This window comes from Solanum pennellii, chromosome 10, assembly GCF_001406875.1.
Source record: "Solanum pennellii chromosome 10, SPENNV200".
Taxonomy (NCBI): Eukaryota; Viridiplantae; Streptophyta; class Magnoliopsida; order Solanales; family Solanaceae; genus Solanum; species Solanum pennellii.
The window spans coordinates 76,924,812-76,934,606 of record NC_028646.1 but is presented as its reverse complement, the minus strand read 5'-3'; the positions used below and the strand labels follow the sequence as shown (position 1 = coordinate 76,934,606).

At 30.6% G+C, this 9,795-nt stretch overlaps 2 protein-coding genes across 2 annotated transcripts; one reads left to right on the top strand and one right to left on the bottom strand.

The window, feature by feature from the left end:
* The first annotated feature begins 3,542 nt into the window (after positions 1–3,542).
* Positions 3,543–5,402, top strand: LOC107001606 (3-oxoacyl-[acyl-carrier-protein] reductase FabG-like). Its single transcript, XM_027912289.1, has 3 exons — positions 3,543–3,952; positions 4,589–4,818; positions 4,896–5,402. Exons 1-3 carry the CDS (start codon positions 3,619–3,621, stop codon positions 5,172–5,174), a joined length of 843 nt encoding a protein of 280 aa, XP_027768090.1. The 5' UTR covers positions 3,543–3,618; the 3' UTR covers positions 5,175–5,402.
* A 167-nt stretch (positions 5,403–5,569) lies between these two features.
* On the bottom strand, positions 5,570–8,274 carry LOC107001976 (probable mediator of RNA polymerase II transcription subunit 26b). Its single transcript, XM_015199919.2, has 9 exons — positions 7,749–8,274; positions 7,426–7,494; positions 7,259–7,341; positions 6,856–6,908; positions 6,642–6,766; positions 6,515–6,542; positions 6,218–6,429; positions 6,046–6,136; positions 5,570–5,968 (listed from the first exon to the last, which is right to left on the bottom strand). Exons 1-9 carry the CDS (start codon positions 8,142–8,144, stop codon positions 5,877–5,879), a joined length of 1,149 nt encoding a protein of 382 aa, XP_015055405.1. The 5' UTR covers positions 8,145–8,274; the 3' UTR covers positions 5,570–5,876.
* Between the last annotated feature and the right edge of the window lie 1,521 nt (positions 8,275–9,795).

The window sequence follows — 9,795 nt, the reverse complement described above, 5'->3', positions numbered from 1 at the left end:
AAAAAAAAAACTATTAAAAAGGGTAAGAAAAAAGAGGAAGAAGAAAATCAATGTAAAAATAAAACAAAAAAAAAAAGAAGAGAAATTAAGAAATAAGCAAAATGTTGAAAGAATAATAAAAAAATAATAATGTATAAAAAACTTGACATGCTTCTAAAATTGGATGGTTTTAAATATGTTAATATAAATCAAAGAATGAGGGTAAATACATTTGTCTTAATAATACAATATTCATAAATTAGTTTAAGTCATGAATGTCCATAAAGCGACCGTGCTAGAACCACGGGATCGAGGGGTGCCTAATACCTTCCCTTCGTTCAACAGAATTCCTTACCCGATTTTTGATTTCGCAGACCATAAAATAACGAGTCAACTTCCTTTTGATTAGGGATGGAAATAAGGTGACTTGGAACACCGTAACTCAATTCCAAGTGGCGACTCTAAAAAAAATAAAATCCCTTAATCAATAACGTCACTTAAATTGGAAAAACCCTTACGCCGCCGCGCGAAAAAGGGGTGTGACAGCTAATGATACAAATGATGTAGTTTAAACTGTAGCTATATATATAAAACCCCAAAATATATAAATTATAGTTATGGAGCATAATTAAGTTTATTATGCTAATTAATATTTGTGAAAATTCCTCCTTCTTTTTCCCTCAATTGATAGGCTATAGCTCATTTAGTATTATATATTGGGCTCGAGTTATTTATATGTATGAAATACACGTACTTTGATTAACTTTTTTTTCTTTTCTATTTTTCTTTGTTCCCACAACTTAAATACTTTTTACGATGAAAACGTATATGATAATTTATAAATACTTTTTACGATGAGAATGTATATGATAATGTACAAATATTTTTTAGATAAGAACATATATAATAATTTATAAATACTTTTTATGATAAGAATATATACAATAATTTACATATACTTTTTACGATAAGAATATTTATGATAATTTGCAAATACTTTTTACGACGAGAACATATATGATAATTGCCCTGCATGCATGCATATACAGTAATACAGAGAATAATAAAAAGGGAAATAGTAATTGTTTTTGCCACCTAACCAACTGTCTCACAAAACAAAAATAATACTAGCAATAAATTTGACCCATATATACCTTATCGGCTTATCCTTCTCCATTTAAGTATGTGTCAGATTCAAATCGTTTAAAAATTAAATTATATATATATATATATATATTCAAAATAAATAACCCTCAACCCTGGACAAGATATACAAGATCTTCATTTTTTTTAATTTACAATTTCGAATTTAAAGTTTTGGAAATAGAAAAACTTTTAGTAAGAAACACTTAATAATAAGCGGTCTCTATATTAATAATTAGTTGGTTCGCTTTAATTATTATCGTGACATATTGTACTTTAACGCAAAACCTCAAAACGCATTTTTGGGGAAAGTGTGACTTTTTTCATGTAAATTTATAACCCTTGCTGGTAGAGGCGGGTTTAGGATTTGGAGGTCGGGGGTGCAACGACATTTAAGTTAGATAAAGGATCGGTTACTTTAATTTTAGGTTACAATTCGAGTTTTTAATTTACTTTTTATAAATAAATCAATCAAATATGCATGTTAGTAATATTTTCCTTTTTAGATATTTTGTGATTAGAGATAACTAAACAATTCAATTTTTATTTTCTTTTTTAAATTAGTTGTCTTATTCCCTGAAACTTTGAGGGAAAAAAAAGGTTTCTCAAATTAAAATTTGAGTTTTTATAAACCATCTAATAATATTAACATAATTATTCATCTTTCATTGACTTTATGTGTTGTTACATAGTAGGAAAAGAATAAAAATTGTAGTTCTAGCGTAGTCATCTTACTTAGCGAGAACGTCGGTGAAGATCAAAAGAACCATTAAATAAAAAAATCAAACTATAATATTCATCATTTTAAAAAGTTATGATTTTTTTTAAAAACTACCATTTAAATATATTCTTAATAACACTTGTTTGACGTCATAATCCAATACCCACTAATTGATAAAAACAAACACGTTATACATATATCAAGAGATTAATAATTAGTCAAGAGGAAGTAAAAAAAAACTAAAAATTAATTATGGAAAGGGATCAATTTGAATTAATAAGGAATAATATATAAATAAGAATAAATTCAAGAAAAAGAAAAAAAAAGAAAAAAAATGAAAAAAAGGAACAAGCAAAAAAGTAGATGTTGTTGGTGAGGTTCAAACCGTAGTTGGCTAGGTGTCAGACCCTCTCTTTCGCCAATTTAGTTGTTCCGTATTCTAGTTACTGGGTGACAAAGGTAATATTTATTCAATTACTATTCATATATATGCAACGTTTTTTCCTAGATCACTGGGTGTCGTGGTACCCTCAACTGTAAACGTAGATCCGCCCTTGCTTGCTGGATCCTAGCTACCAGCGTTAACAGTAGCATAGCCACATAGTGGTAAGAGTGTCCAATTGGACATCCTTTGTCGGAAAAAAAACTATAATATTTATAAATAAAATGGTAAAGCAAATAATTAAATAACATATTTTAGACAGTATTAGCATAACAAGTTACTATTTTTGAATACGATTTGTTAAATTACTGACTCCACCACTACAAACTAAGTTATTGATTGTTACTCCATTAATTTTGTCATGAATAAATAGTGGTTTACAAGTTTTGCGTGCTATAGGGAAAAAACAAAAACGTACAACAAATTAGCTGTTTTGACAAATACTATTGTAAAATGAATAGGACTTCTCATAGAATATAATTCCATATTTTACACCATAGGGTGACAAAATATGCATTAAATGAAAGTGTAATAGACCATATTTTAATTTAAGAAAATGTTCCCCTCATATTGATCAATGCATGTTTTAGTTTAATTTGTGAGTTTAAGCTACTTGTGTTTTTCTTCTTTCTCCCACGATTTTTTTGTCTTTTTAGAGCTTACCTACTTAAATCGACTTATTTTAAATGTTTTTTGTTAAAGTGAAAATAACTTTTAAATATTTCTTTAGTGTTTGAATTAATTTGAAAAATAAAAGTAATGTTCTACTAATAATTTCTCTATACTTTACCACATACTTGAAAGTTAAAAACTTTTAACCCTTTAGTTCAATCTATATTGTGATACCTCTTTTTTTCATTTGATGTTAGAAATTCATTTTCAAGGCCCGATTAAGTTGAATTGTATTGAAAAAATTCTATTATGGATAAATTAGAGCGCTCATTATTAAAAACGACTTTCTATACATATCTAAAACTTGAATTCGAGATGTTTGTTAAAGATCTAAATTTTTTTGTTACCATTCCGATATAACTTTTGATGATAATAAAACTTATGGTGTGGTCCTTATGTAGGAAAAAACAATTAATGATTAGTTTAATATCTACCTCACATCCTTACTAGAACCTATCAACCACATACATATGCATCACGTTTTTCTAATTTCTATTAAAAAATTGTCCCATATTAAATTCATCTATTCAAAAAATTTACCTATATAAATGCAAACATCTAATTATATTAGAATTAATAAACTCCTAACTAAGAAAAAAAAAACCCTACCAAGTCCCATAGCTATAATTATGACAACATATGTGAGCCAAGGACTCAAAAAATGAACAATGTGGCTAACCATTTGGAGCCATGGCTACAATTGGAAGGCAAAGTGGTTTTCGTAACCGGTGCATCGGCGGGGCTCGGCCGCGAATTCTGCCTTGACCTAGCTAGGTCCGGGTGCAGAGTCGTGGCGGGTGCTCGTCGGGCGGACCGGTTGAAGTCCCTTTGTGATGAAATTAATACAATGTCTAGTTCAAATTCTCATTTAGTTAGAGCTATGGCTATTGAACTTGATGTTACTGCTGATGGTACAACTATTGAAGCATCAGTAAAGAAAGCTTGGGATGCTTTTGGTCACATTGATGCTCTTATTAACAATGCTGGCGTTAGAGGTAAGTAAAAAAGTTTATACCAACAAAAATGTACTAGGGTTTCATATCGGTCGATTTTGTTCGATTTTAAAATTTATCAATTTTACTTATCAATTCGAATCATTCGGTTGATTTTGAATAAAAACATGAATTAATAAATAGGTACTTATTAAATTGATCACAAAATATTTATTTAATACTAATAGTCACGATGGAGCTAAAATACTTAAATATATATCAGATGATATACTTTTTGAAACGCTTTGTTACAAAATAGAATATTTATTTATATCAAAGGAGATTAATTCAACAATTTATAATAAAAATTAAAAAAAATGTAATTTTTTTTTCTTAGCCTTCGTTTGGTATAAGTTATTGAAAGTTTTCGATGAGATCCAAAAAATTAACCTAAATTTTTTTTTTGATTTCATGTTTGATACTCTTCTCAGAGATCTCAAATGAGAAAACTCGTATTCATATTAGATCTGACTAATCATCCATCCTATGTCCTTTACGTTTTTGACAATCCATCTTTGTCTTAATAGAGTAGTGAATCATTAATTAATTGTTCTATCTATGCAGTATAATTTTTCGGCACAAGCTAACCACTTTAATTTAATTTGATATAGTATTTAATATGAATGTATTTATATATAGGAGGAATAAAATCTTCAGTGGATATTTCTTGGGAAGAATGGGAAAATACTTTAAGAACAAATTTGACAGGATCTTGGTTAGTTTCCAAATATGTTGGAAGACAAATGCAAGCTTCAAAAAAAGGAGGCTCAATTATTAATATTTCATCAATTTCTGGTTTAAATAGAGCTTTAATGCGTGGTGGTATTGCTTATAGTTCCTCCAAGGCTGCTATGGATTCTATGACTAAGGTGATTAATTAATTAAATATTACTTAAAATGACGTTTGTCGTATCAAACACGTACTAATCAACTTTGTAATTTGCAGATAATGGCATTAGAATTGGGGGAACATAATATTAGAGTGAATGCAATAGCACCAGGTTTATTCAAATCAGAGATTACTGAGAATTTAGTGAAAAAACATTGGATACAAAATGTAGCAAAAAGAAGTATTCCACTTAAAACATTTGGTACAACTGATCCAGCATTGACTTCACTATTGAGATATTTGATACATGATTCTTCAAATTATGTATCTGGCAATATATTTATTGTTGATGCTGGTTATACACTACCTGGAGTTCCTATCTTTTCTTCTCTCTAAGTTATGCCACTTTGATCAATCGTCACTACAGTCAGAACATCTTTATAACAGTCGTATCTTCTGTAACGATATGTCAGTATAATAGTCCGTAAGATATTTGGGCAAAATGGCGTTAGTTATAAAAAAAAAATAAAAAAAATTCGATGTATTGTTATGAATTTTTTTCTTGTTGTTATTGTTGTTGTAATAAGAAATGTTTCCTTGTATGTACCAATTCGTTTGAGATTATTTGATTATTTCTTACATCCACTTACAAATGCGTATAATAGGATCCCGCTCTATCTGACATATCGTAAGAAGGGGTTCTACTTAGAATGGCTCTATTCCATCGTAGTTAGCCAAACATATTAATAGGTGTGAAACTATGATAAGTGAATATAACATAACAGAAATCATGATCAAATAGGTCCAACTTTTGTATTTCTTTCATATTTGGATCATTAATGATCCAGCCACATGTAAATGCACTTATTCTGATGTACAAATTGCAATTCAGGGCATTTCTATGAAAGAAGAAAAACAAAGGGCAGGCTAATATGTTCAAAATAGTCGAAAATCTGGGCACAATTCATGTCCTTCCAACTGGAAAATGTATAACTTGAACAACACGCGCACCTCTCCTAACTAGACGAGATCCATTGACACGAGTCTTCATTGACGATGCTCCTCCACAACGTTGACCAGCAAAGGCGAAGAAATGATTCACTGTCGCCTATTATGAGGCTTTCTAACGCCACGGCCTTGCTGGGGTATGTCCTTCAACGACATTACTTGAACCGTCCTATGCCTCTTGGCTGAACAACAGTCAATAAAAGAAATATCATGAGATCCTCTTTGTAAGTCTACGCGCGCTATAAGAAACTAAACTAACCATTTTCAACTTGTTGGTAACACTCATGGAGCTTTCGCTTTGTGGCCTCAAGTTTCAAATGTTCTGCATCCTCATCGAGGCATTTCAGTTTCTGATACAACGAAATGATGAACTGTTAGTTAGAAACTGAAGGTTTACATGAACTAGAAATTGACACCCTTCGAATACTTACATTTTGTTGAGTATGCACAGGCCTTGTTTGAGTTTTTCTCTTGTCAGATTTCTCCTGGAGTTTCATTTCATGATCATTGTTGAGCTTCTGTTCCAGTGCTCGCTTAGTTGGTCTTCCACGTCCTGAGTTGACTCCGGGAGGTTTATTTGGTTTGACAAGGGAAGTTCGTTTCTTTTCTTGCTCGTCCTTTTGGTCCACGCTGATTATAACATCTGAAAAAAAATCCACGATTAGAAGAAGAATCGAATAGAAAAGACTAGATTTCAATATATTATAAGGATGAAAGTTTCTACTCACTTCCATCATCATCCATGCCATCAAAGATCTACATTTGATATATGGTGAATGATGAAAACAAGTCAGTGTCAATCATGAAGGTAAAGATAAATGATCTTGTCGAAGAAAGGCAAGGCGTTAGGCATACTTGTGACAACTCGATTTTAGAGGTGGTCTGAGAAAAAAGGAAAGGTAAGTCCTCCAAGGGCGGGGCAGGAAGTCCTCCTTCTTCTTCATCAACAACGAATGCTTTCGTAGACTCAGATTTCCTTTCTGTACCAATAATTTCACAACTCACCACATTAGACTTCAATAATGACTTTCAACATAGAATAAATACAGAACACTAAATTTTGGAGGACCTGTTAATGCTGCTCGAGCATCCACCCACTCTTGTACCATTTCAATCCAGTCCCTGTGATGCATGAGAAATCAATAAACACAACGACACTCGTTTACCATATCCATCCAGTCTAATTTAACTCATTGTTAGGGAACAATCAATGTCTCTACACAACGACAGTTTCTTATATAACCACAAAGTCGCGGTTAAGTGCACAAAGTGGTGAAACTAAGTATATGCTTCAATCACTTAATAGTACTGAAGCAGAAAACTGGACAATTAAGGTAAGGACATCATCACACTCCCTGTAATATCCACGCTAGCATGTAAATAAATAGAAAACGATATGAAAATCCAACAAAAGCTGAAAGTGATGACAAAATGGTGCGAGTTAAATGAAGCATCATGTAAGAGTGACATACTTGACCATCTTCCTGACCAGACATCGAATATTTTTTGAGTTGTGCCATCTGAGAGTATTAACAGACTTCCCAATTTCTGTTTTCTGATATAAAAATATATACGTTGAGTACGAATTGCTGATAAAAGAAATTGCAAATCAAATCTATACATTGGTAAAAGACTAAACCTGCAGAATCTCCACGGACAAACCCATCGTTTGAAGCCTCTTTAAGCTCTTATATATGTTCGAATCAGACTGTCAAAACAACATAACACTATCAAAATCTAATAACTGAAGACCCTCGACTCAAGGAGAAACATTTCAAAGCAGATAAAAAGTAAACTAAATGGCATCACATTTCTACATTGTTTCAAAGACTAACTACAATCATATATCAATTGAGATAAAAAGAAAACCTTACTTCATAAGGTATAAAAAAAAGAAAAACTAACAACAGCAAAAAAAATAGTTCAATTGAAGTGAAGTAAAATCACTCTATTGATATATACCTCATTTTGACTGTTATCGATGATTTTCTTGATCGATAGAGCCTCGTCAACAACTCGAGACTCTTCCTCTATCTCATCACTCAATGCCTCAACTTCAACATTGCTATCATTTTTCCTTTTTTCAACATCACAATCATTTAACTCTCTGACTAACTCATTTTTACACTTTCTTTTACTCCTATCACCCTCAACATCAACAACATTTTCTACCTCATCACTATCAAAATCCCCTAATGAGAAGAGCAGCTCATTTATTCCATCTCTTCTTAATTTGAACTCTTGTGGGTAATCAATGGCTGCTACTCTTAATGCAGATTCAATGATATAAAAAATATCCAAAGTTGATGACCTAAAATAGGCTCTCCATTGCCTCAGTTCCCTATTCTTCTTTTTCATGATTGTGAATCAAGAACCTTTCTAAACAACCACCCTAAGCTAAAAAGATTAACTATCTGTAACACAGAGAGAGTAAAAATTCAATCTTGATTACACCCAAAAACTAAAAATTGAATTTTTGACCATAAAGATTAACTATCTATAACACCAAGAGAGTAAAAATTCAATCTTGATTACACCCAAAAACTAAAAATTGAATTTTTGACTAAAATGATTAACTATTGATGACACCCAGAGACTAAAAATTCAATCTTATTATACCCAAAAAAACTCAAAATTGAATTTTTGACTAAAAAGATTAACTATTTATAACACCCAGAGAGTAAAAATTCAATCTTGATTTATACCCAAAACACTAAAACTTGAATTTTTGACTAAAAAGATTAACTATTTATAACACCCAGAGAGTAAAAATTCAATCTTTATCCAATTTTTACACTACCCATAAACTAAAACTTGAATTTCTGATAAAAAGATTTAACTATTGATAACACCTAGAGATTAAAAATTCAATCTTTATCCTAATTTGACACTACCCAAAAACTAAAAATGGAATTTTTGATAACATGATTAACTATCTATAACACCCAAAGAGTAAAAATTCAATTTTTATCCTATTTCGATACTACCCAAGAACTAAAAATGGATTTTTATTTAACACTCAAATAGTAAAAAGTCCATCTTTATCTAATTTTTTGATAATATCCAAAATCTAAAATTTTAATTTTTATGGAAAAAAGTTTGACTAATGTATCTCAAATCCTCATCTAAATTTAATGTTAGTTACAAAATTAATTACAATAATCAATAACTTGATTGTTCTACTATATCTGGAAAAACTTCATAAATGTAAATTTTGGAATGTAGTATACCGCAAGTTCTCAACTGATTTTTGCCTTTTGGGCCTATTCATTTATGTTTGGTGTAATATGACAAATATTGTTTTCACATTATGTATTATTACAACAAACACACACTAGGGAACAAATTAAAGGTCCATATGTATAATGTCACGACTAAGAGCCCGTCAAAAATAAAAAGGATAATGCACAAGATTTCTTTTAACTGTCCGAAATTTCAAAGACACACTTATACTATATGAAAGTTTTATTATTCCTCTGAATTTATTTTATTAATAATTTTCTATCTCCTTTTGGCCTACGTGACACTATATTGGGGGCCCAACGCTGGTTGACTCTTTTTTTCAAGATAGTGCCACGTAGGCTGAAAAGGGGTAAAAAATTACTAAATAACTTCTGGGGTAATAGCACCTTAGTATATTATAAGTGTGTCTCTGGCATTTCAAGCATATGTTGAGGGGTACTTGTGCATTTTTCCAAAACAAAAAGTCAAATAAAAATAACTTTTAAGTCAAAAAATAAAAAATAGAGGAGATCTACATTTGATATTTGATGTATTATAAGTCATTTTAAATTTATTCAAAGTTATTTTTGATCTTACCAAGCACTTTCTAACTTATTTTAAGTTATTTTTTATATTTGTCAAATACTTTCAACAAGTCAAAAAATTGACTAAAAAATAAGTTTGACCAACTTTAAGTCAATTCAAACACCATCTAAAATAGGTTTGACCAGTTTAAATTTGAAAGGATTATTAATTTGTTTACTTATTAGCTTAGTCTATTTAGCCC

Coding starts and splice junctions, on each gene's coding strand:
- LOC107001606 (XM_027912289.1), top strand. CDS start 3,619: ATGAACAATGTGGCTAACCATTTGGAGCCATGGCTACAATTGGAAGGC. Junction 3,953..4,588: donor TAACAATGCTGGCGTTAGAG/GTAAGTAAAAAA, acceptor ATTTATATATAG/GAGGAATAAAATCTTCAGTG. Junction 4,819..4,895: donor CTATGGATTCTATGACTAAG/GTGATTAATTAA, acceptor TGTAATTTGCAG/ATAATGGCATTAGAATTGGG.
- LOC107001976 (XM_015199919.2), bottom strand. CDS start 8,144: ATGAAAAAGAAGAATAGGGAACTGAGGCAATGGAGAGCCTATTTTAGG. Junction 6,909..7,258: donor CTGGTCAGGAAGATGGTCAA/GTATGTCACTCT, acceptor CATGCATCACAG/GGACTGGATTGAAATGGTAC. Junction 6,430..6,514: donor TGGCATGGATGATGATGGAA/GTGAGTAGAAAC, acceptor ATTTTTTTTCAG/ATGTTATAATCAGCGTGGAC.